This window comes from Urocampus carinirostris, chromosome 17 (genome assembly GCF_059441175.1).
Source record: "Urocampus carinirostris isolate Australia breed hairy pipefish chromosome 17, RoL_Ucar_1.0, whole genome shotgun sequence".
Taxonomy (NCBI): Eukaryota; Metazoa; Chordata; class Actinopteri; order Syngnathiformes; family Syngnathidae; genus Urocampus; species Urocampus carinirostris.
This window is the reverse complement of record NC_142365.1, coordinates 12399605-12425659: the sequence shown is the minus strand read 5'-3', so window position 1 is coordinate 12425659 and position 26055 is coordinate 12399605. Positions and strand designations below refer to the sequence as shown.

The window sequence follows — 26055 nt, the reverse complement described above, 5'->3', positions numbered from 1 at the left end:
GATTTTGTATACTACCAACAGAACCTTAAAATCACATCTTAAGCTAACAGGGAGCCAATGCAGATTAGCTAAAATAGGTAGTGTGATCAAACTTTTTTGTTCTCATAAGAAGTTTTATATTTCTTAACCTAAGAAGCAAGTCATAACACCTTGCTGTAGATTTTTTTCAGTTTTGCTCCAAGCTCCAAAACAGAAACAGATCCAATATTTGGGAGGGGGACTTGAAACGTTTTACCCTGGAGCAAGGAGACGCACCCATGTAGGACATAGCAGTACGTCCTAATATTAGCATGTCTCGGAGCAGCACAGTTGCGATGACATTTATGTTGTATTTCTGATGATACTGAATTGTTTGTGTGTATAATTATGGTTGTAAAGTGTTTCAGGGTTTGTTTGTTATGTAACTTTTGTTTTAATGGATGAAGGAGACGAGATGAAGCCTGAAAATTGAAACCAGATTGAGGTTAAGGAGCAGAGCGAGGACTGGAGCTCTTATCATCCCCCCCAATTTACCACTTAATTTAAATCCTTAATGTTCAATTTTATTATCAAGCCGCCACACCCCAATCACATACTGGTTAGGAATTGCCTATTATCCCTTATTTGTATTCTAATGAATGGATTTTAATCAAAGAAAATACAAAAAGAGTGAATGAATATTGTAAATTGTTAAAAGTCTTTCCAGTCTTTCCAATTTTGAACACATTGGCATATAATTAGAATCAAATTGTCTTCGTTTTCATTGATAACAATGCTGAAAATATCAACAAACATACCACTTAAAATATATCTCCCTCCCGCAGTTCCCTAAAATTGTTATTTTGACCGTCAGTTTTGTCGTAAATAATGTTTCAAAACAAGTTGCGAGCAAAGTTTTTTTGTGAAAATGTCACAAAATATAATAGGATACTGACGTTATTAGGGGAGTGTGCTATGAATACAGAGATCTGCCCACTCTTACCGCTCACCCAATCAAATTGCTCTGGCTGCTTGGTGTTTTTGGGGGGTTTACAGTTTGTTCTCTGGGTTTTCAGCAGGGGTGGGCAAAACCCGTATTTTTTTGTATCAATTTGATCCAGGTAAATACAGTGTCGTATCGATCTATACCGATCTGATACGGATACTTTTTGTCTGGAAATGTCATGAGCATCAAATAACCGTTCTTCACCACATTGAATTTGTTTGTAAATCATCACTAAAATATTTTAAGCACTAAAAATGTTCTGTTTTTAATATATACAGTAACTACAATGATAACTTTAACAGTATGAAAATATAAATATTAACATTTTTGTTACAACTGCTTCAGAACAAAAGGCAAGATAGTCAAACCCAAACAAAGAAGCAATGTACTAAAATACAAATATAACAATGTCTACATGACAACTGTAATACCTTTCTTTGCCTATTATTTGCATAATGTAGTCAAAGTGCAAAAAGCATAAACAATACTATATAAAAAAACTTTTAACAGTATAGAAATATGTCATGATTACCGATGTGATGCGCCTGTGCCCGCGCCAACTGCTTCGGACTCTGATTGGCTTCCTGTCACTATTTAAACCCACGTCTATCTGTTACCGGTTGTCAGTCCGTCTGCGAACCTCAGCGTACTCTAAGCAAGCTTTTTCGACCCTGACTCCCACCTGGTTTTGCTCCTGTCTGTTTCCTGGCTTCGACACGTTTTTTGATCCCGACCACATTTTTTGCTCTCCTGCCCCGGGTACTGACCCGTTTTTTCCCCCGTTCCTGACACCGCCATCGCTCGCCACGGAAGTCCCACTTCCGCGTTCGGAGCGACCTTTTTCCCGCATCCAGCAATCACGTGGGTGCAACCCTTTCCTTTCTTCTAATAAAACTGAGAGAAACGTAACGCAAGTGGGTCCTGTCTCCGTTCTGGTCCTGACAGAAATACTTCTATTACAACTGTTTCAGAACAACAGTCAATATGTAAAAAGTTATAATAACCTTACGACCCACAAACAACATAACCATAGTGATAGTTGCAAAGGGAACACAGTATCGATATCCCAAAACGATAGTATCGATCACATCCGAGTACCAGCTCAATATTGATAATATCGATATTTGGGTTGATTCTCCCACCCTTAGTTTTCAACTGTGACCATACAGTAAGCACATTGTTTAATGAGCCATATCTGGCCCGCGAGCCAGACGTTCCCGCTTTCTACTCTATGTTTTTTTTCCCCCTTTATAATTGCTTATTTCCTTATTTCCCTGTCTCCTTTACTTTCCAATATATTCATAACTCGTCGCGTCCTGTTATTTATTCCTCCCTCTTCTCCTCCCTCGTTCCTCCCCCAACTTGTTTCAGTCTGTGGAGCGCACTTGCTTTAGTTGGCTCCTGCCCGGGATACGGCGAGCATCGAACATGGCTCTCCAACCAAGAGCGTTTTTCTGTCTTTTTCTCTCCATTCACGCGTTAAGCGGTGAGTTAACGTCTTTTTTGTCGTCAACGTCAACTTTTATCGGCTAACTTTTGAAAGTTGTGCTTTTTAAATCTGTGCCGCGCGCGCACGAGGGCTAACTTGTCCGAGTCAATTCGGAGTTAGCATCATTTTATGGAAATTGTCGTGTGTTTCGTCGATTTTTAAAACTGTAAATTATGAATTCATTTCATTTTCCTTATATTTTAATACAAAAGAAAGCCGCGCCGGTGTTAAATGAAGGTTTGCGAGGCGTTAACGCACTTGTTACTGTTCGTCTCAATTAACGTGTGTTACGCATTGGCAAATATTAACACGACAACATAAAACGTTAATTTTTTGGGGCTTTGGGTGTTGATAAATTCATGTCAATACCCTAACCTAATGAAATTTTATTTCTTCATTTTTTTCGTGTAAGCGTTTTATTTCATGTTTAATCTCGTAATCATTGACAATAAAAACATTGCCTTTCATTTTATTATATTCTAAGAAATTACGACATCTTAAAGTTGTTGTTTGTCGTTTGAGATGTTCTAAAAAAATAGTAGAAAGTCAAAAATTTTCTCCTTTAAGTCTGTGTTAACCATGCCCAACTTTGTGTTTTATTTTTCTCCCCACCTATCAGCTTTTATCTAAATTTTAAGAAAAGCTGTTCGGGGCGGAACACATTGGGTTGAAGAATTAAGACTGACATCATCCCCGTCCTCCGCAGATTTTTGTCTGTTTGTATTTGTCAGTGCAGCATGAAAATTGTGAATGTAACAAACGGCCATTTTCAAGTAGAGTCTATAGCCAAACCCAAACCCCAAGAAAGATAAAAAAAGAGTTTCGAAAGCATAAAGGCTCTTTAAACAACTCAGTTAGGCATTGGGAACACACACCTAAGAGAACATATATAACTTTGAACTTTTTTAAGGACACCTCAAATGACACACCTTATCTTTACACTATCAGGGTCCTAATCAGAACGTCTGTAAAAACGTGAAACAGGACTAGAATTAGAACTAGAATTGTGACATTCCCATCCAGGATAAACATGTAATATAACAAAAAATAAGTAAGAGAAAATATTTGTGTTAGGAAATATCGGCAATATTTACATAGTAGATTTTCCTTGGTTGTAAGTGCATCAGAAAATAATGCAATAACATTTAGTATGAATTCAGTGATACCTCGTTACTCGACCACCAAATTGAGTACCGAAACATTTTATACCATACAACGTAATGGTGCCGTATTTATTTTTACAAAACACACAATCCTGTATAACGACCCCTAATCTTTGATTGAAAATCTGGATAAAATTTAGTTTGACTTGCTCTCAGCTCAAACTAAGCATTGTATGTGACAAGTGTTGAATACCTGCGCCATGATTAAAACCATTTATTGACAACGTAAACTATGAACACTATGCTAACGTAACATTTACCATGTATTTATTTGACGTCCGATTCATCATTAGATACATCAAAACGTTGTTTCCCTTGTTGTGCTTTTTTGGTTTTCATATCTTTAATGAGGGCAGCACGGCGGGGCAGTGGTTAGCGCTTGTGCGGCACAGTTCATGTCATGGGAACCTGTCGTGGGTTCAAATCCAGCTCTAGACTTCCTGTGCGGAGTTTGTATGTTCTCCCCGTGCTTGCGTGGGTTTCCCCCGGGCACTCCGGTTTCCTCCCACATTCCAAAGACATGCATTTCAGGTGAATTGGCTGGTCCAAATTGTCCCTAGGTGTGAATGAGCGAATGAGTTGTCTGTCCCTGTGTGCCCTGCGATTGGCCGGCAACCAGTTCAGGGTGTCCCCTGCCCACTGCCTGGAGATGGCTGGGATGGGCTCCAGCCCCCCCGCGACCCTAATGAGGATAAGCGGTACGGTTAATGAGATGAGATGAGATATCTTTAATGACGACTTTCAGTTTTCTCAATTCTCTAACGTACATCTTTGGTACCTTGACTTAAAAGTGTTATAATGAAATAAAATCAACAGACGCTGCCCTACTTACGAACAAGATTCGGACGATCGTGAATTTGTTCGTAAGTGGCTTCAGTGCAATATTTCGTATGGAATGTATGTTTAAGGTTTATATAAGTATGTTTCAGACTTGTATAGGATACCTGTCATCCTTCCGATCTCCTCTTTCTTCCACTCAGTCGCTGAACTTCCACATCCTCTCACATTTAGTGACCCTTTAACTAGGGTTTGCGAGACCTTTGGGTGGTGATAGGAATGAGTGGAGAGGTGTTGTAAAAGGATAGTGGGATGTTTAGACGTGTTCTAAGGGATGGGCAGGGCACCTGTATGATGTGGCAGGGGTAAACCAGCGAAAGCTGTCAGGCCGTGCTGTTGAACAAAAGAGTGTGTTGTGTCACCCTGAACCAAGTGACATGGACGCTTTCTTGTGTCCCGTTTTATCTGGAGGGACGAAAGCATGACCAACTTGAGTGCCGAAGTGCCTAACTTGTTTGGGTGTTTGGGCATTTGGGTTGGCCATGGTCCAAAAAAAATGTGTGTGTTTTTTGCTACTTTTTCCCTGTTTTAATTTTCTTTGTTTTTGTATGTGTTTGTCTTGCTGTCGGTCATCCCTCTCGAGGGATATGACCAGGGTAGATAGGTAGATAGATAGATAAGTAACCTGTATTGTTTTGTTCTAAAAAAAATCAACATTTCATAAAGTAATATGCTCTGTAAAGATAAATAAAGTTGAGTTGAACTTACTTTTGGAAGATGTGTTTCAAAAGGTCCCTCACTGTGGTAAAAAGTGGCTGAAAAAATGCGTTCCGACCATTTTCTCAACCACATCAAGCTTTCTTATTCCCGGGTTCGATTCCTGTTGCGTCCAATGTTTTGCTATTTTGTTCAGCGATATTTTTCAACTGATTAATCATTGCACAAACCTGTAAAACCTTGTGTATAACTGAGTTATCTTTTTGATAAAAACAAAAACTGCCTTTTCGAGAATAAACATATATATTCATTTTTACAGGTTCCTAAGCATTCCGAAAGACCCAAATTACTCATAAAATGTGTTTCCGATTAACTATAAATGCCCCTAAAATATAATAAAAAGTGATTCCAAACATTGATTAGGATTTAAATGTGCAGATAAGAAAGTGGAAAGATAGTAAAGCTAAAAATATAAAACAATTTGAAAGCATTTATTGTACCTTTGAGGAGAGGTTCGATTGCAGATATTTGTACACCATTCTCTTGTTTAGCAATCATTTTCTTCTTCGACTGATTGGTTTTCTCAGTGTTTTCCTTTTTTCTTTCTCTTTAAAATGTACTTTCTTGGGAACCACCAGCCAAGGAGGCAAAAAAAACACACTAAAACAGAATTCTCAACATGTGTGTTCAGACTGACGATCTCTCTTGAAATGATTTTACCCGTAGCTAAGATGGCCACTCATCTCGTTCGCATTCGGTTGTGTTTGATTTCCGTTTTTTTCTTTCCAATACTGCAACATAAATTACTCCTATTTTTGTCGAATACCAATCCGTTCGAAATACAGTACTTACAGTAGGTATCACTGTATTTGTAAGGCAAACTTGAAATGTGTCGTTAAATTAACAATCTCCTATTCATACCTTTAATTATTTTTCTTCTTGATGTAACTTGTTTTTCAAAGTTGATGTACCAAGTCAAGTCATGTTTATTTTTTATGAAATGCATTGCTCAATGAAGTGTTTCACAAAAGATATGTTGCCCGATACTCCATTTAGGTGTTACCATGAGCAATTGGTATGGCTCCTCACAGGAAAAACTGGTTGAAAAAAGGTTAGAGAGATGCAATAGTTATGTCAAAAAAACGTCTTAGTAAATTACAAAAAGGAAACTATCAAAATTTATCTTCGACGAGCTGTATAGAAAGTAGAACTTTATTACTATCTGCCTCCATTTAGTCATGATTGCAGCTTTAGTCAGCTCATTCATGATGCGCGTGCAAGTATGTGCATTTCTTAGATGCACACAAATAGACTCTTTCTTAGGGTTTGGGTTAGCATTTGGACCCTTCTTGAAGAAGGCAACTTATTACTTTCACCATTTGAATGCTACACTTGCAATTAAAAACTAACCAAAACAACAACACAAGGACGAGCATAAATTCACTCTCTAGCAATCCCCCAGACCCCATTTCTCAAACCTAATGTGTTCCGCCCTGAACAGCTCTGATAAAAGTAAGACAAAAGCGGTTTAGCGCAGTGGAATATAAAGCATAAGGGATCTTTGAACTCGTTTGGGCATTGTTAACACATACTTATTACAGAAAACCTTTAACTTTAAACTTTTTTTAGGAGGTCAGTTTTAAACCATATTAAATGAAGTAAATATAACAGCAACTGGGGAACGAAAATTCTCAACAATTGATGGGCTAAACACAACCATATTTTAGATATCTACTTGTCTAAAACAAACCTTACCAGATTTACCCTACAAGCTGGTATTTTTTAAAAATCAATTTGACTTTCTGTCTGCATGATACCACAAACTTCCTCAAAATTCCATGTTCTATCTCCAGAAACAGGCCAAATATCCACAATTTTTTTTTTCTGGTATCCAGTAGCTTGTTAATAAGATTTAGTAGTTTTAAATCAAGCTTGTGTGATTCAATTAAAACTCAGCTTGTCTTATTAGAATCACAGTGACACACAATTTGTATTTTTCACGATGGAGTTTTTGGCATGTGCTGAACGGCTCACTGCCAAAATATTCCACTAAAGACTTTGAGTCTTGTCTGGCTTTTATTTTGTCTGTGTTCGCCATCAGTGGTTACATCTCATTAAATGTTGGTTCAAGTGCATTTATTCAATAATGCTATTAACTGCGATTATTGGCTATTATCCATCGGCTACAGAAGGGGGCTTGGATAGAAATCTCTGCTTTGTTGTTGCTGAATCAAATGCAATACATCACTGATACTAAGATGACATTTTTAAATTTTTAACTTATTTTGGAAATTTTGATAGATTTTGTCTTGAAAAGTGGTTAAATTGGGGCTTTTTTTTTAGATGTAACGTTTAAAGATGTGGACAAATTCCAACTCCAGGAGTGTTCCAAATCATATTGTTTTGGGCTTTAACAGTTCCGCTTCGCCGCCTGTAATACCTATCATATGACGACATGTGATGACTTTTCCTACCTGCTTTTTGGTGACCTTTGAGCTGCATTACTGAAGGATAAATGTCAGTAAAAACAGACGTCTTGTAACCGAAGCCGGCTTTTACTGTACACAAACAAAAGACAAGGCCATACCGGAGGCCATCTCGCAATAGGACAACACTCACCTGATCCTTATTTTTCCCCCCTAAATCCCTGTTTTTGACTCTATCAGCCTTGTCTTAATTAGGTTTACTACAGCCTAATCCTCGTCTTCCCTACTACCCCCTTCGGAGACGGTTTAAAGCCGTCTGTTTCGGGATTAGTTCACCGCTCGCTGATGGAGAACCAGCTTCTTGTCAAAGGTGGAGCTAACTCGCTAATACAGTAGACCGCCGGGGCATGACGACCCCGCCTTATGTTTTCACTTTACAGTATTTTCACCACTATATCGCATCAATAACAAATTATTTCACGCACCCAAAAACTGAAAAAAGTTCAAACATTGGGGTGGTCTTGCATATGACAAATTACGTCTATACGATGCCTGTCTGCTATCGGTTGACGTCATATAAAATGCTGGTTTGCTATTCGTTTTTCTCCCACAATGCATTTCTCTGTATTTATTCATCAACCTTTTTGAAGCTGATAGCTCCTTTTTGTTGCTGATCGTCATGAAAGGGCTACTAGTTTGATAGGCGTTTCTAAAATGACAACCTATTATTTTATTACTATGTCGTTACTCTGTTATAACCAGGTTGTAACTTAGAAGTTAAAAAAGGTCAATCAACCACTTAAACACCATGCCAATTTCCTGTAAAATAACAATGACCCACCACTGGTGAGAACCTAGTTCAGGGCTTCTCAGGCGTTCTTAGGAGGGGCTATCTTGTGATTGCGGGCACCACGTCGGAGGCTCCTTGTTTAAAATCTCATGTGCTTCGTAAAGACTTTGCGAGTTGGCGATAAAATACTGTATTTTTTGTCCTGTAATTATTATCTTTGGTCCCAGGTGTGCAGTAATGCTAAAGGAGATGCAAAAACATAACCATGAAAACAAAGCTTGCGATCATCAAGAAAGACGAAGCATGGCCATGGCTAATTGACAATCAGGACTATTATCAAAAATAAGGAGGAAATTACATTCTTCACAAGTATAAGTTATAATATCAGTTTCATTTTTTTCTCCGCCATCTCCCCCCTTTGCATCCACTTGCTAACTCTACTATACCAGCTCAAGTCATGTCACACCAAAGGTAGAACAAATGTCACATTTCCTTTACATATATAGTTATTTATAATATTATTTAATCCTTTACACACAAGCAGTAGTCACTTTATACGATTTCGTTATTTTAATTTGTTTATCTGGGATACTGGAGATTCTGAAAGCATTAGCTATTTATATATGTTTCTATTTCAGGCTATACGGCAATTTCACTTTATGATCCACATCTCAGAACACCATATTCTGGGGTCTCCTGTTCCTAAAGGAGCACTTACCTAAATACAATTTGTGGCCGCAGGAACAATTTATTTATTTATTTCTACAGCATGGAAGCGAGTCCATGTTAGGTATGACGGATTCAAATAAAGTAGTCAATGCTGACCTGTATCGATTCCAGAGGCCGATGTTCATCAGCATGATGGCCATTTTTGCCTTACAGGCACAATTTATGTGCATTAAATCAGCAGCACAGCTTTTACCGTGACATTAACAAAAAAAAATCGGGTAGTCCAAAAAATTGGGTCTACTTAAGATATAACAATATTAAGCTCTGTGCATCAATCACCCTTTATCTCTGAACCCGGTGTGATCTTTCAAGTTAAAATATGTGAGACAGCTGCACACCCAGACAGTTGTTCAACGTATGGAGTCTGCCGGTGCAGCGTTTTTATGAGGCAAAACATGTAGTGGCATACACAAGAAGCTCAGTAAGTCATGAGTATGCTCGCTATGCATATTCCCTTGATGCTATTCCCATTTGAAAGGGTCATGATTGTTTATACATTGATTTATGAGTGGAGTTTATTCCGTGACCAGTCTTGTACCTCAGATGATTCGTTTGTCAGAGTGTTGTGACAGAAAGCACTTGAGAACGTTTCGTGTGGATATCAGGAAGTTTGTATTGGCACACAAAATGTCAAAGCACCATTTAAAAGCTGCAGAAATATTTACAGTTCAGCTGTTAATACGAAGGTTCTTCAGGTCACGATAGTTCAACCTCAAGTTGTAAGTCGGAATGTGCCGTAATCTTATCTCCCACCTATGTATATGTAGTTGTAAAGCCACAAATATTGACAATATTTGGACAATAAATATAATATATCAAAAGAATAATGTTAGGAAAAGAATAGTCTTGTGTCTCATTGATGACAGTGTTGTGTATGTCATCAATGAGAATGTTTTTCACATTCTTGTTTAGGGTGGTGATTGCACTGCGATATGAACTGTCTCTGAGCCGGTTAGTCTTTGTGTTAAGGGATATATAGCATCTGACCGAGGGCATCAGGTCAATGATGTGGTGGCCTCTGAAAGAGGACTCCCTTATAATCTTGTTGGCAATGTTCTCCAGGCTGGGCATAGAGCAGCCCATGATTTTCTGGTCTTTCTCGAGGACTCTGTAAGGTTTTGCTGGTCCTAGCATACCACACCATAATACTATGGTATGTCTGTAACTGACTTATGTGGTCCCGCAAACTGCCTGATGTTTGCCTCCATTGACGAGAAAATTACACGTTAAAGGGTAAATTACATGTTAATTAAATTGCATCTATTTTTGACCTTGTTGAAGGTCTCCACTCCAAATGCTGTTCTTGCTACTGAGCTAGTTTGCCAGGGAGAACATTTCTCTTTTTTAATTCCTCTGTGTTATCTGTTTTGTAGATTCTTTTTTTGATTCCTTTGACTTTTTGAGAATGTTTCTGTTACTAAAGCAGACACCTAAGGGTGCTGTACGGAATTTGGACCGCTCTTACTCGCCATCTTCTAGGTTGTGTCATCATTTTAGCTTTTGTCGAGCTCCTTATGTTTTTATCTTTTTGGGAGTTTTGGGTTGGGTCTTGGACTGTACTTGAAACAGGTCTCTTCTCACTTTCAACATTTTTACGCTACACTAACTCAAAACTGCAAAGTCACTCTCCATCCCCACTTTCCTCCCATTCCGTGGCCTGAACAGCTATGCTGAAAGTAAGATAAAAAAGCAGATAAAAGTGATTTGAAAATATATGAGGGCTCTTTAAATTCAGTGGTTCATTGTTAACACATACTTAGCAGAGAAAATATTATATTTTCAACTTTTCAAAGACAACTCAAACGACGTACCCTGACTTTAAACTAAAACACACTGGAGATTTTCATTAATCCAACGCAATGCAGTACCCAGGTTTAAAATGCAGTAAATATTTGTACACCAAATACTCCAAGCTCTAATCCATCTACATTCATATTTGAAGTAAGCATGCCTTCTTGTGCCGTAAACTTATAAAAGCAGCACATCATTTCATTCATTTTATCTTATTAACTTGAATTATATTTTCATCAATGTTTTTTAATTGTTTAACTGTTGACACTTATTGAACAGCCTGAATATCTTCGATAATTCAGACTTTTCCAATGTTTTTTTTCCTTTGTGGATTTCAATCTCTATGAAAAAAAACACTTACTAGAATTAAGTTTTTATTGAGTTACGTGAAAGGTACTGGTTTAAATCAGTGTAATCAAATGAGAAAATTTACAGTTCAACTGAGTAAATCATCCCGGTGAAAACACTGGCTGGTCCCTACGTGACCCCGCCTCCGCGCCATCCGTGCGTCTCGGTCGAGCGCCCAGGGATGCTTTGCGAGTGGCTAGCGTTGTAGCGCTCGTGTGGGCGAGGTAGGAAGTGTGCAGCTGTTGGCTGCAGTTGTTCAGAGGGATTAGAGACGTTTGGCTGAATGATAGCCGGCACTAACAACCATGCAATCTAATGCACTGCCTCATTGTTTTCATTAAAGAGAGTGCACTGGCGAGATGCGGAAACAATGGTGTAATACCGCTGACCTAGCACAGCCTGTTGTGCGTCAATCAAACGTGATATGTGTAATTTATTGGTCCTTCCACTTGTTAATTTGGAATTATGATGAGAAAAGCCGATGTAGTGAGGAATATTTTGAAGACAGAAAGCGTGTTGCTGCAAAAACACTATAGGGATGCACGTTGTCGACTAAAATTGATCATGAAAAAAGTCGAAAATGAATTCCATTGTCGACTATTATGGCCAGACACATTTATCCAACAGAGTGAGGCATCTCCACATACTGTAAATATAATCACTGCTGAGAGTCGCCTATACGAAATTATTACGGGTGCCAGAAACCTCCTAAAACTTGAAATTTAGCACTCATTCTCTACATTCAAACAGTCAATAATATTGCTACAAAAATGACAATATTTGTTGTATAAACCTTTAATGTATAAACAACAGACTAACCTGTAAAATAGGGAAATTGTGTGTTGAATGAGGCTGTTTGGACCACTCTGCTTGAATCTTTACACTTATATGATTTGGGCAGAAGTGACTCACGGTGAACAGATACCGCGCAAAGGTTCCTACCCCATAACAACACACTGCCGCAATATTGTAAATTCTCTTTGGATTTCCACCATGTAAAAAAAAACAATATAAATTGTGTTCAATATTTTACAAATTTAAAAAAAAAGGTTTCCCACTCGTATAAAAGGGAATCACACAACAGCATATTTGTCTTGAGCGGTAACATAAACATACAGAAATGGCAGCGGCAACATCAAGTACGCCTACGAAAAATTCAAAATTTTGGTAAGGGTGGGACGATATGATTTTGTCACGATCCCATTGTATTACAATACTAAGGTGCCGATTGAATTTAAATCAATATTCTCGATAATTGCAATTCTACAAGTATTGCGATTTGATATAAATAATGATTACGATTTCATTTTCTGCCGTAAAAAACAATCAACTTCAATCATACACTCATGGGACAATAAACCATAATTGATGTTAAAACATTGCACACAGTCTGTGTCAGTCATAGCATAGCATGTGTCATAGCTGACATTTATTTCAACTTAGACAATGAGAGAATACCATGTACAGTGTACATTGTACACTGTGCAACAGCTTTACGGCCCAAAATGTTATGACCTGAAATGTCAACGTAACACAAATGTGGTCCTTTATGGTCCTATTTACAATTCACATAGTAAAATAATATAATGAAATAGAGGCTCTAAAAGAAAAAAACAAGTGTTAGCTATCAAATAAGAATCAGTATTCTTCAAATTCAATATATTTTTTAAAAAACCCTGTGTTGCAGGTAAACAACACTGTCTCAGGTGATACAACATTTCAGCAGTTGTGCAATTAATAATGTAATCTTTTTTGCCCTGTCCAAGTTTGCTCAGTGATCCTTTAAAGGTCCCCTTACATGCAGCTGCAGTTCGTTTGGGTTGGTTAATGTTGATATTGGAATTATGGTGCAAAAGATGTGCAGTTATGTTTGTCATGTTACTGCAGTGAGATACGGGTCTAGGACAAATTTTGCAGACAGTTTTGATCCCGTCTAGCTCCGGCCTTCTGGGAACCGTATGAAAACCAAATTGTGTCCATACTTTTGATTTAAAATTTAGTTCTCGTTGCTCGATTTCTTTCTCCAATATCCACTTCCATTTGCTTTCCCGGATTTTAACGTACCGGATATGGATGGGTTGGAGGATCCCTTAACCACCAAGGTTGTAGGGGCACCCTTTTCTGTGATGTGTTTTGGGCATGTACAGCCTGGTGGTGCCCGTCCCTCTCCAGGCCAACAAATGACATCACCAAAATCGTTTTGGGGAGAAACAAACGATTTTAAAAATTGCCGAAAATAAAAGACACGATATATATGCATTTATCCATTTTTTGTCCCACCGCTAAATTTTGGATGCATTTTAGCCTGGATACGACAACTAAAAAGACTACTTGCAAAGGTATAGCAGCCCTCGCCTATCATTGCAGTATCCCGGTGTCGCACTAATATTTGAAGAGCACGTGGGACAGTTGAACGAAACTGAGTCTGAATTGCCCCAGGTAAGATTCAAATAACTTTCAAGCTAATAACGGTTTTGATGACACGCATTGTACATTTTATATGCGTATATTTCACGTATAAAACCGAGCTTGAGCGTCATGCCAGACTGTACCTGACAAACATATTTGAAATCAAAAGTATGCAGTCCAGAGGACAAATGTCAGTTGTTAAAACCGTTTGATTTTAAACTGCTGAGGATCGCTATGTACTTTTGTTGCAGACTTTGCAGTTGAACACCTAATGTACTTCACAAAATGCATATAATAATTGTTTTGTTTACTGTTTTATTATAGTTTTTCCACATGATGAAACCACCTTTATGTTAAATGAAAACTTGAAACTTAAAATCTAAACCTAATGGAGTATTTTATCTTTTAATTGACAGGAGATAATAATGCGGCTGTGTGTGCTGTCTAAAGCAACAAACAAGTCACACTCGCATATTTGTAAAAATGAAATAATAAATCAATTTTTCCTTGAGCTTAGTTTGGCGCCAGCTAATGGATTTTGTAGACGAACGGACTGAATGTCTCACACAAAGTACTTGTTTACATATTAAAATGGCTCAACTGTAATACGTAAGCTCTGTAAAGTTAGCATGTATACATTAGCCAAAGTCTTGACCGGGGCTCACAAAAACATGGAAGTGACATATGAGCTTTTGAGACAATGTATTGTCAGTAAAAACTTGGCAGGGCTCCTGTTTTGACCTACATTTCTTGTGTGCAAAATGAAATATAAGCAGCATCGTTGCGCACAGGCTCCCCCTAGTAAAAGCCATCTTCACATGGTTCGTCTTACCTTAGACGTGACATCATCACACATCTTTCAGAAGCTTTTCCTCGCTTTTATTTCTTCTTTAGGCCGAAAACTGAATATGCACTTTTGGTCATTTTCACCAGAACAATTGTCAGTGCCGCAAATTTGGTGAATCCTTATAGATAATTAGATTTGGAAGTGTTTATTAATTTGAATTTAAGACTAAAATGCAGTCAAATCAGATTCAGTGCATGATGTAGTGGTTTCAGCTTCTCAAACTCAAACCAAAACTGTTGACAAAGACAGCAACCTTCACAAAACTGAGCAGTGTCGCATTTGAAGTGCTCTGACAATCAAAGCCAAAGTTGACGTCCAATCCCCCAAAAAGCATTCAATTGTATGTTTTTCAGTGGATGGACTTAAGCTAGAGCTAGAGATTTTATATCCAGTAGCAGCTGCCTCTGTAGTTTGATCCTACGCCTTCCGGGAGGGAAATTCTCTCCTGTAGCCCCTGTATCGACTACCTCCTCATGGTAGCGCATGGAACTCTTTCTCCCTGCCGCTGCACTCCTTTATTTTGAGCTTACGGTTTGGAAACAATTGAAAATCCATACGATGAACAATGTGCCCTTGGGAAGATAAGCTCCGTTTTGGAATTTTTAGACAGCAGTCATCAGAAAGATTTTTCATGAGAAAGAGAAGTATTCAGATGATATGTTTTGCAAGTTATATAATGTGAATAATGTACAATGTGCACAACATGACTTTTATTTTAACTCGCTGTTGGGAAACATAAGCTCTTCTGCCGGATTTTGCGGTTTGACTCGCTCAGTATGAATTGCTTGCACAGAAGTGTCAAGCGAATTGTGGTCGGGTGTTTTTTCTCTTTTCCCTCATTATTGGCCCGAGCATGAAGCCATGGACTAATATTCGCCTTGACGTATGTTTATAGTTTAAGATCTACTTACTCCATGCTTTTGTTGACATACAGTCCGTCCAAAAGATATTGCATGACAGCTATAGTTAGAAAAACAGCAACATATTATCAGTGGACACTTGCAAAAAGCTTAATAGGGAACACAAACAAAAAAAAGATGAAGATAGCAACGATAGAGCTGTGACATTGTGACCCGAATCTAACTATCTGTACGGTACGTCCATGACACTTCCAAATCTCAGGCAAAGACAAGAGACAGTTAGTTTTTACTGAACAAAATAGTAATGGATGTTTTGCTTTAATTTGACAAATAAAACTTCCATTTTCATGTATTCCTTCTTATTAACACCAGGTAAAATGAAAATCCCTTTGTGTCGAGAAATAACATCTATTCAATAAATTAATTTGTATTTAGATTTCAAATTTGTCAACTTTTGGGCCTTTCGATTTCAGTGAATCTGCTGACTTATAAAACAAAACAAAAAAAAAAAACAGTTGTGCATCTCAAAATGTAAAACTAAAATATAACATAATAAGGAAAGATTGCTTATATTACTGTGATTTATTCTGTGAAATAATAATAATAATAATAATAATTTCCTTGTATTGTCATTCTGTGTAACGATGTACACAGAACGAAATGTCGATTGCATCTGACCCGATGCAGCCGCAGCCAAAATAGAAACCTGGGTTACGGCATTCTCAGTTAACAATATTTTCACATTCATAAGGTGGAATGCAAGGTTTTATTGGACCTTATTACGGCATTTTGCCCACATAAAACATCCATAACCAATTATTTTGCACGCCCAAAAACTTCAAAATTCTTTTTCGTGCACGTGTATATGACTCTGAGAGACACATGCCTAATACATCTCTAAGATGCCTGTCTGCTGTTGGTCGATGTCATATACTGTAAGATGTAGATATGCTATTGGTGGAATCCCCTCCCACTTTGCTCCATTTTTCTTTCTTCATTCAGTTCAGAATCTTTTCTAAGAAACTTGAAATTGTTTAGCGCTGGCTACCAAGACTTGCAGTGATGCAAGAAGGAAAACCAAAGGGATGCTAATCATGAATGAGAAGCTAGCATTGTTTAAGAAAAAACAAGGTGCACGAATTGCTCCCTTTTCTAAGTTGCATGGCTCTAACCAATCAACAATCAGGACAATTATTTTGTATAACAAGGTGATTAATGCAACAGAGTCATTTAAGCGGGTGGGGGTTTTTAGCATCGGTTTTAATTTTAATCAGATGTCTTCACCCCCCTTTGCTTCCCCCCACTAACTACATCGTACCAGCTTAAGTCACGTCAAACCAAATGTCAATACATTTGCTTTTTACTTTGTCCTCTGTCTTTCCCAATTTATTCGAATAATGAACATTTAACAGACTTTATTTGATAAAATCTCAGCGTGCTGCAGGTGAGCCTCGACTACTTATCCCTTAACTAGTCATAGGCTAAAGTGGCCATCTGCACATGACATCCTTTCATATTTGGACGGTCCATCTGTGGGACACATGGCACTCTCTTGTGGCACAGTGCAATTCTTGGCATAAATCCTGGTGTCGGACCAACAGACAAAAAACAAACAAAAAAACCCGCCTCTTTCATTAAAAGGCCTCTCCCGTTTTCTGTTCCAAGCAAGCTGAACCGGCAGCTGCACACATCTGACGCTCTACGCCGTCGCATGAGACTCAATACTCGTGTTACACAGAAACCGGACACCACAATAGTGCGGGTCCTTCCCGCTTTTTCTGAACCATGAACCCCCCGAAATCCTCAGTGTCTTTGCACACCTCTCTAATGAACCCCCACGCCTTGCTTTTGGCCATATCCTTTTTTGTTTATCAGCCTGGGAATGTTTACTTTGCTCTGAAGGCCGACAATATCAAGGAACCCAAAAAAAGAGAAGCATGTGGATCACAGTTGGATTTAAGTTAATTAATGTATTTTGGCTAAGCCGGAGCTTGAGTTTGTCAATGGCTCGTCATTGTTTATCTGTAAAAATCCCAGCTATCTTTAGTTGAAAGTCAGTTTATCACTTAAAGGTTTTGCATCAAAAGTGAGCATTAGTTTTACTCAATCGTGCTAACTGGGATGTTTTAATCACATCTTATTTGATCTTTTTTAATCATAACACATTCATAGAGAAACAATAGGGGAAAAGATTTCAATGCTTGGCACTGAATGTGTTTACTAGTTTAATTTAACAGTTGAGTTAATGCAATTTTAATCTTGAACCAACTCACCACGCCATACAAACTCAGGTGGGAGCCATGAAAAATATAATATTTGTCTTAATTGTTGTATGGGTTTTAAATAAATAAAAAAATAAATACAAAATAAACGTTTGAGCAGTGGAAAGTATGGAAATAAGATTAGACTACCGTACATCAGATCAAACTACTAGGCGTGGGGCAAGGCTTAAAAGACTGCATTATATTTTTAGATGGACACATCTCGTCGCAAATGTTAATATCCTGATAATAACTCATTCAGTGTGCATGCTGGACAGCAGTACTTTTACACATTTACCCCCCTTTTGTGGCTAGGGAGAGCTATTGGTATATATTTATTTTAAGAATCACAGGTTTTGATAGAAAGTACCTAGAAAACTTTTTGGACAGACTCAGAAATGTATGGTGGGCTGAATTACATCATCCAATGGGCTGGATCCGTCCTGCGAGTCGTATGTTTGACATGTCTCGTGTACGCTGTATAACAATTTTTGTACAGGAATTATTATTTCTTTTAAATCGTTTTTTTTTTTTTTTGTTAGACTGATCTCGTCTTGCCCATTTTGTCTCAAAACTGGATTGTCTTGGTCACTGGAAGCAGACAACATCATCGCAGATTGCTAAAATGTCGCTGTACCCTAGCAAAATTAGTTTTAATCAAGCGTTTATTTTGTTTATAAATAAACTTGATAACAAATTAAAATTTGTTTTTATTCCACCTTGTCTGTCTTGCTGTGAGTAAATAGGGGTCACATTTTGTTAGTAAGGATTATTATTGCTTAACCAAGAGAATTGCAATCATTATTAAAGAAATAAAACTGAGGATTTACAGATACGTGATTATATTTTAAGTTTGCTTGTGAATTAAGTAAGCAGTTGATATTAAAACACATAAAGACCAAACTCATTCATTATTCCATTCCCCAAAGTGACTAAAATAAAATCTAATTAAAATGTAAGCAATGTTGATAGGTAAGGATCGACAAATACATCTCTGACATTGCTTAGTTTAGTCCTAACATTTTCAATAACACAAAAACTGTCAATTTTGATTTAAAAGGAACTCTGCAATATTTATTAGATTATCGTAGTAAGACAAGCGTATTGAAGACTAATTTTTGTAAAGACAATTTTAACCCTGTAAAACCCAATAACTATTTTCTTCTTTGGAAAATAATAACCCAATGGTTCTCCAGGGTTAACATTGTCATTACAAAAACAATTATTATATAGCGACCCCTAGTGTTGTAAAAATACTTAATTAGTTAAAATAAACCAGTATTGATTCAAATAATAAGAAAAAAAAACACTCTCACAACCTCATTGACAGGAGTTTAGGCTTAGCTCGTTCTGGTAGTGCTTTTAGCATTTATTGTCCACTTACCTTCCACAGCTGAGCCCTGCATGTGATGGTTGGAAAGTGCCTGATTCATCATCTTTGACTTTTTCCCCCCATGTTTTGTTTTCTAGGTACTCATATCGTTAGCCGCTGTTGCTATTGCTAGCGACTACTTCTTCTTCCTTCAGTGACCCTCATCTTCCACAGCTGCAAACATCCAGAAGTTTGACAAATTCAATCTTTTACTGGCCTTTTTAGAAGCTTCTATTGCTTATTCCGAAAATTAGCAACTTTTCAGCTCCGACCAACTCCACCTATTTGCTCTTTTTACCCTCTCCGGGTGCATCCAGCTCGCTCTGTCTTGTTGTCACTCAGGTGGAGTAACAGCAACTTTCATGTCCTTTTTCTGTCTGAAATTCCTAAATGCTCATTTGAGAAAATATTGAAGTTGGCTTCTGTATTTTGCGAATTGGTATATTTCGGGCTTCAGAAGTGTCCTCTTTGAATGCACACACTTCAGCTCCATTCTAGGCTAGTACACCTTCTAGTGGTGAATTACTGCCACTTTAGATTGACCTCCCTTACGAAAAAAGTTACACAGCTGGAACTTCAGCACAAAGCTAATCATCAATTGTGGCTTCTGCCAAGTTGAGGCTGTATGTAACAGAAGCCGTAATGACTGGCTGAAAAACAACATATTCCCTTCCTCAATCCTGAGGGCTTGAGATGTGTGAAATGGGACCTAGGTCACATTATGTCAGCGGCAAAAGGTTTAACTTATGTCTCAAAGTCAGCTATTGTAATAGATATGAGTCATGTTTCTTCTTCTCAGTACAAAGCCTTTACTACAGAGCTGTCTCCTCTTTATTTGCTCCGGGCATCCCTTATTAGAGAATCGTTTCTCTTAGGAATGTCTAGTTTTCTTGATATATTTTGTTCACTTTGTTAATGTCAAACAGCAAAAAAGTGACTGGAGGAGCTTGTAAAAAATATATTGCTATTTGGCTCCACTAAGATCAGGTATGTAATATTAACAATTTAAAAGAGGCAATATATATTTTATTTTATGTGACATTTAAATGCAGGGAAGACTCAATAACACTGGCCAACTTGCTGTAATTTATTACAGTAGACCCCCAGGATACAGCGTCCCGACCATACAATGTTTTCACTTTACGGGGTGGACTAATATGTTTTTTTCAGCCCCTCTTTATGGCATTTACCTAACATATGACATTAACATTAAATTATTTCGTTTTCCCAAAAACGTTATAATTGTAAACATCGTGGTGTCGGTTTGTAAGTAGTTATGTCTCTGAAATGCTTGTCTGCTATTGGTTAATGTCATATAAAATGCAGGACTGATATTGGTTTGCGTCACGGCATCACCAAAATATAGATATGCTATTTGCTGAACTTTCTCCCACAATGCCTTTCTTTTTCTTCATTCAATTTCGAATCGAATGTACAATACAAGGGAAAGTAAGATGCTATTGGTTTGTGTCTGGCATCATGAAGATGCCTGTATGCTATTGGCTCAACTTCCTCCCATTTTTCCTTTCTCTTAGTTCAGTTCATAATCTCATGTGCTTTGTAAAAACTTTGCAAGTTAGTGTAGCACAGTACTATATTTTTAATTGTATTTACTAATTCTGGGTTATAAGGCTTGTAGAAATGCTAAAGGAGCAAAACATGATAACCATGAAAACAAAGCTTGCTCTTATTAAGAAATGCAATGAAGGCACAATGATATCTAACCCCCTCCTTCTTCCCTCGAATTTTACAATTAAGATATCAGAATATTGTTTGAAGTAATTTTCACTCTTTGAACTTGGTGTTCTAAAAATATTCAATGGTTTCTTCAGTTCTCGTAAACAAGATGTGCTTTTTTTCCTGCTCTTTTGCAAAAATGTTAGTTTTTAGGTTTAATGAGGCTGTTATTATGCAAATGAACAAAGTAATGATTTTATGATTTCGGTTAAAGTGGAGAATGTTCCCAAGGAGTCATGAAAAGTAACCCTAAAAAACTTTCTCCTGATATTTGAGATGCTTGGCACGGTGCCAGTCGCAGCTCCGTTGTCGGCGTCTGTCGTCAAATTAAAAATGACGCGAGCCTGAAAGCTAACTTTGAAGTCGAAAAGACATCTCTGCGCTGATCCTACATATGCACATGAATATTCATGCCAACCCTTAGGCAAACCAAAGTGTTTTCCTATTGTGCTAATGAGCTGTGCTATGCCACAAATGCCACATACGGTATAACTGGCTGGTTGTTTTCACCCCCGCTGATTAATCCCATCATTACTGTAAACTCTGCAGCCGTCTATTGGTTTACATTCCTAATTAGCCATTCCTCATATTGCCATTCCTTAAAGTACTGTAGATCTTTGTGATACGACATTATCTGAGGTTGGGTTTGCAAAGTCAAATTGCCATATAAAGGGGGATAGAAACCTATGCTAATGCGTAGGTAACGCATTCTGAACCTCTGGTTCCCCAAATACAAACATTAAAATAACAATAATATTTAGTAAGTATTACTCGTGTGTAAAAGACTAAAAGACAAAAATTAATATATAAAAATTAAATGTTACTAACATTTTGTTTGATGTGATTTGAGCTGGTACAGTGGAGTAAGTTTGTTGATGTAGAAAAGGGGAAGAGACGTGACCGCGGATAAGAAAATTGATTTTATTGTCATGCCCTTAGAAGATTTCCTTGCTTGACTTGCCTCCTTATTCTTAATAATTGTCCCAATTCTCGATTGGTTAGGGCCATATTCCTTGTGTATATCCTTTGTATTTTTAACAATCGTAAGCTTTATTTGTATGGTTATTATGTTTTGCAGGGTTCATACGGGTTCTTGAAATCCTTGAAGTTTTTTAAATTTTAACCCATTAGAACCCAGACCCATGTGATATAGTCAGACATACCGTTTAATGACAAAGAGATTGGAGAATTCAAAGTTTTTGTTACATTTGCGGAACCATGAATGGGTTCTTATGGGTTCAATAATTTACAAGTGCTTGAATTTTGGGTCAACTGCTTGATAATGTTTAACATTGTTGCCATGTTTCTCAACAAGTCTGCTAAATGAAGCCGACAATGCACCTTGGTGGCTTTGCTTCTTACCCTGTGATTAACTGCAGCTGGCATTATTTCGTATAGCATTGTCCTATTTGTGATCACGCCTAAGAGGACAGGTGCATGCTACACTTAAACAGAGCACTATATATTGTGTATTAGTGGAAGGATTATGTGTCAAATATGAACATGTACCATGTGCATTGCAAAAAATAAGGTAGCGTGTCCCAGTGGTAAATTGTAGTGGAAAAAACTTCCTGCAACTGAAAATGCAAGCTATTTAGTGCTGTAGTTTTTACCTAACACCTATATAAGGATAGATTTGCAATTTACTCAAGATTTAATAATCATATGTCTTAATCCAGCACACGTGAGATTAAAATTGTAAATGTAAACCGCTACTGGCTCTGCAAAATACATGATTCACACATTTTTCTTTTAGTAGTACTGGAGAAATTGGAAAATAAGCTTTGAAGGTCCTAAAAAGTGATTTAATTTGGCCATAAAAAAGGTGATGTAAACCTGTTTTTTGCTTCTCCCTTTAGCACCACTGCAAGTCTTCGGTCCCATAGCAAAGAATTACAGTTAAAAAAAATGCGGTATTGCTTCGCCGATTTGCTAAGTCTTTACGAAGCGCAGAATACTCTGAACTGAAGGACAAAGGCATTGTGGGAAGTAGTCCACCAAAAGCATATCGGCATTTTCATAATCGGGTGACGCAAACCAAAAACAAACTAGCGTTTTATATGACTTCAACCAATCGCAGACAGGCACTCTAAAGACAAACATACAGCGCAAAGTTTTTGTACACTTGACATCTGACTTTTTGCACTACTGGCAGTTCTTTATAGCTTGCCACTCCTTGCACATTTGCTCTCTGCACTATTGTACTTACAGCGTTATTGTTACAGTGTTAATGTTACTGTTTACCTGACTTGTTAACCTGACTGCCCATTTTGCACATCTGGTTAGCTACTCCTCCTGCACTATCGGCACTATGGTAAAATACTATACGTAGCCATAATACAATACAACTTTTACTTATATCTGTACATTCAAGGAAACTGTGCGGGTCAGGTGTATCGACATTTCGTTCTGTATACACGTGTACTAGAATGACAATAAAGTAGATCTGAATCTGAATCTGATATTTTGTTGTTGATGTCGTATATTGGGTAAAATGGGATAACAAAAAACATCTCCATCTTATTCCTCACTGTAGAGTAAAAACCTCTTAAGGTAGGGTCACCGTATCCCGGTGGTCTACTGAAATCTCACTGTTAAAAAAAAAAACTTAAGAAAGTGTCTTTATGATATCATGCACGGGTTCATATATCAGTGCATTTCTAAATGTTGTGGTAACCCTGCGGGCTCCGCTACCACGGTCAGATTTATGTGGCCTATCATTTTACGAGGGCGGACTCTCCCCTCCAGCTGATTCATTGTGTGGACCTAATTATTTTGGTCTCGCTCTTAGGTTAGGTTATCAGTTTCAGGGCATTTGTTTGGCAGATTCCCAGAGGGCTAATCTATTTAAGTGTCTCTTAAGAAAGAAAAAAATAACAAGTCGGTGGAGGAATCTCACCAGCAACAGTTGATTTACAATATCTGTGGACTGTCTGTTTCTTGTAACATTCTTACGCATCACTGTTATAAATCAGTTTGAACAGAGGACACTTAAAAATAGTAAATATTCCTTATTTATGTGATGGTGCAGTGACATTTTGACTTGAGCTCTGTAAATTCACTGAGCATCTGGTTAAAATTGGGAGCTGAATCTACTTGTTGAATTTTTACTAACAGGTTTTGAAGAAACAAACTTTTTGTTTGATGGTCATTTAACCAGCCATATTTATTTTAATTCTTTTGTTTTATGCTATTGATTCTGTTGTCCATTTTACCCACTTTTATGACTTATGAAAACACTACGACCCCCTGGTCACATACGGCCCCCGTCAGGTTTTTTAATTTGCTCCACCAAACAAATATATAATGATAATATAAACCGGTAAAAAAAAAACTACTAAGAAAAATTTGTCATAAATATAAATAATTGTGAAATACTCTATAAAATGCAGTTTGAAAAATACTTAAAATACACAACTTAAATATTAAAAAATAATCTCGTTTTCATAAAGCATTAATGTGTACTGTGCTCAAGGCTAGCATTCAAATAGCTGACTAGATTATTCTGTACTTGATTTTTTTTCTGTCATTCATTTATTTTATTTAGATAGTGATAAAAAAAGCATATGATCAAATGTAGTGTTTAGAAAAGGGACATAATGTGTTAATTTGTTTTATTTCTGTGTGTTTCAAAGCTAATTAATTGAATGGTGTATTTATAGTCGAATAAAAAAGGAAATATAACTGGTTCATGTAAAAAAGTCTGAATGTTTTTGTATTTTTAATTGCATATAGTCTGTGCTATTCTAAAATACTTCATTAAGGGATATATATATATATATATATATATATATATATATATATATATATATATATATATATATATATATATATCATCTTATCTCATTAGCTGCACCGCTTATCCTCAGTAGGGTCGCGGGGGTGCTGGAGCCCATCCTGGCAATCAGTGGGCAGGGGACACACTGAACTGGTTGCCAGCCAATCACAGGGCACACAGGGACAGACAACTCGCTCGCTCATTCACACCTAGGGACAATTTGGACCGGCCAATCCACCTGAAATGCATATCTTTGGAATGTGGGAGGAAACCGGAGTGCCCGGAAGAAACCCACACAAGCACGGGGAGAACATACAAACTCCGCACAGTAAGTCCGGTAGCTGGATTTGAACCCACACAGGAGGTTCCCAAGACCTTAGAACTGTACCGCACACGCGCTAACCACTGCGCCGCCGTGCTGCCCTATATATATATATATATATTTTTATTTTTATTTTTTTTAATATTTAATATTTAATATGTTTTATTTTCTTATGAATGGTATATTTACAATGTAAAGAAGTGCCAAAATGCAACAACAAAAACAAGAGTAATCATGTATTGTCAATGTATCTGATATGAGACTGTTTCGGTAGATAAAAAATGTATCAAATGAATATTTTTTTTCTCTTTCTGGCCCAGCACATCTGCAAAATTTTGAATCCCAATGTGACTCCTGACTCAAAAGTTTGCCCACCCCTGCAGTGAGGCCATAAAGGTTTTATGCCGTGGATTTCCGTCATTAAGAGAAGCAAATTTGGGGTCGTACTGTAGCCTGAGAGTCTTGAGATGCAACAGGATAGCAGGCTTTGTTCTGAGATAAGAATCACAGACTCGACGGGTGAGTCAATTCCAGGATTTAGTCAGCAGACAGGACTTTTTGGGTAATTTAGCGCCGACTGGACACGGCCAATGTCTTTTCAAAACGAGCCTGATGAAAGCTGGAATGTGATCCACCTCTGCGGCTCAGGTTAAGCAAGAGGAATCTACCTTCAGGCGTTCTTTCTCTTTTTGTCGGTTGAGAGTCTAAACCAAAATTAGCTAAGCCGGTCTAAGTAGAGCTGGGGTTTGGAATTAGTAGTTCATTACCTGCTTGTACTAAATAACAAAACAATCATCAAGATGATGTTGACAAGCAGATTGTCGTTAACAATGTCCCAAGTGTTTAAGTCATAGCATAATTTCTCTAGTCATGTAATATGCATTCATATTGATAAAACAGGCCCCATTCAGTGCTGCCTTTAATAAGTAATGAGATGCCCAAGAATCAACAGATAAAGATTTCTTAACATGCTTTGACGTACAAACAATGCACACACAATGCCCAAAGCGAACATAGACACATATCATACTGGAATAATATATTTATTTATTTATAAACAATAGCTAAATAAAAGCTGAAAATGCTGACATTGAATAAGCCTGACTCTGACTCCGCATGACCCCCTGACGGGCTGGTGGACTCATGACGCCATAGGCTTCCTCAGTCTCCAGCCAGGTTGGCATCTGCTGCCCAGCAGAGGCCCGGAACACTGAAATGGAACAGGAATTAAATCCTTAAAGACACTGTTGCCTGTTAAAATGCTGTGTTAAAACG

At 37.6% G+C, this 26055-nt stretch overlaps 1 protein-coding gene across 2 annotated transcripts in view; it reads left to right on the top strand.

Annotated features, from left to right (window-relative positions):
- The first annotated feature begins 2183 nt into the window (after positions 1–2183).
- The window catches only part of mcama (melanoma cell adhesion molecule a), a 60601-nt gene continuing 36729 nt past the window's right edge, over positions 2184–26055 (top strand). The window contains exon 1 of one of the 2 annotated variants that reach the window (XM_088320877.1): positions 2184–2450. In XM_088320877.1, coding sequence (XP_088177003.1) covers positions 2393–2450 — 58 coding nt within the window. In that variant the 5' untranslated portion in view covers positions 2184–2392. The remainder of the gene's footprint in view (positions 2451–26055) is intronic. The other variant, XM_088320876.1, reaches the window with a different exon arrangement.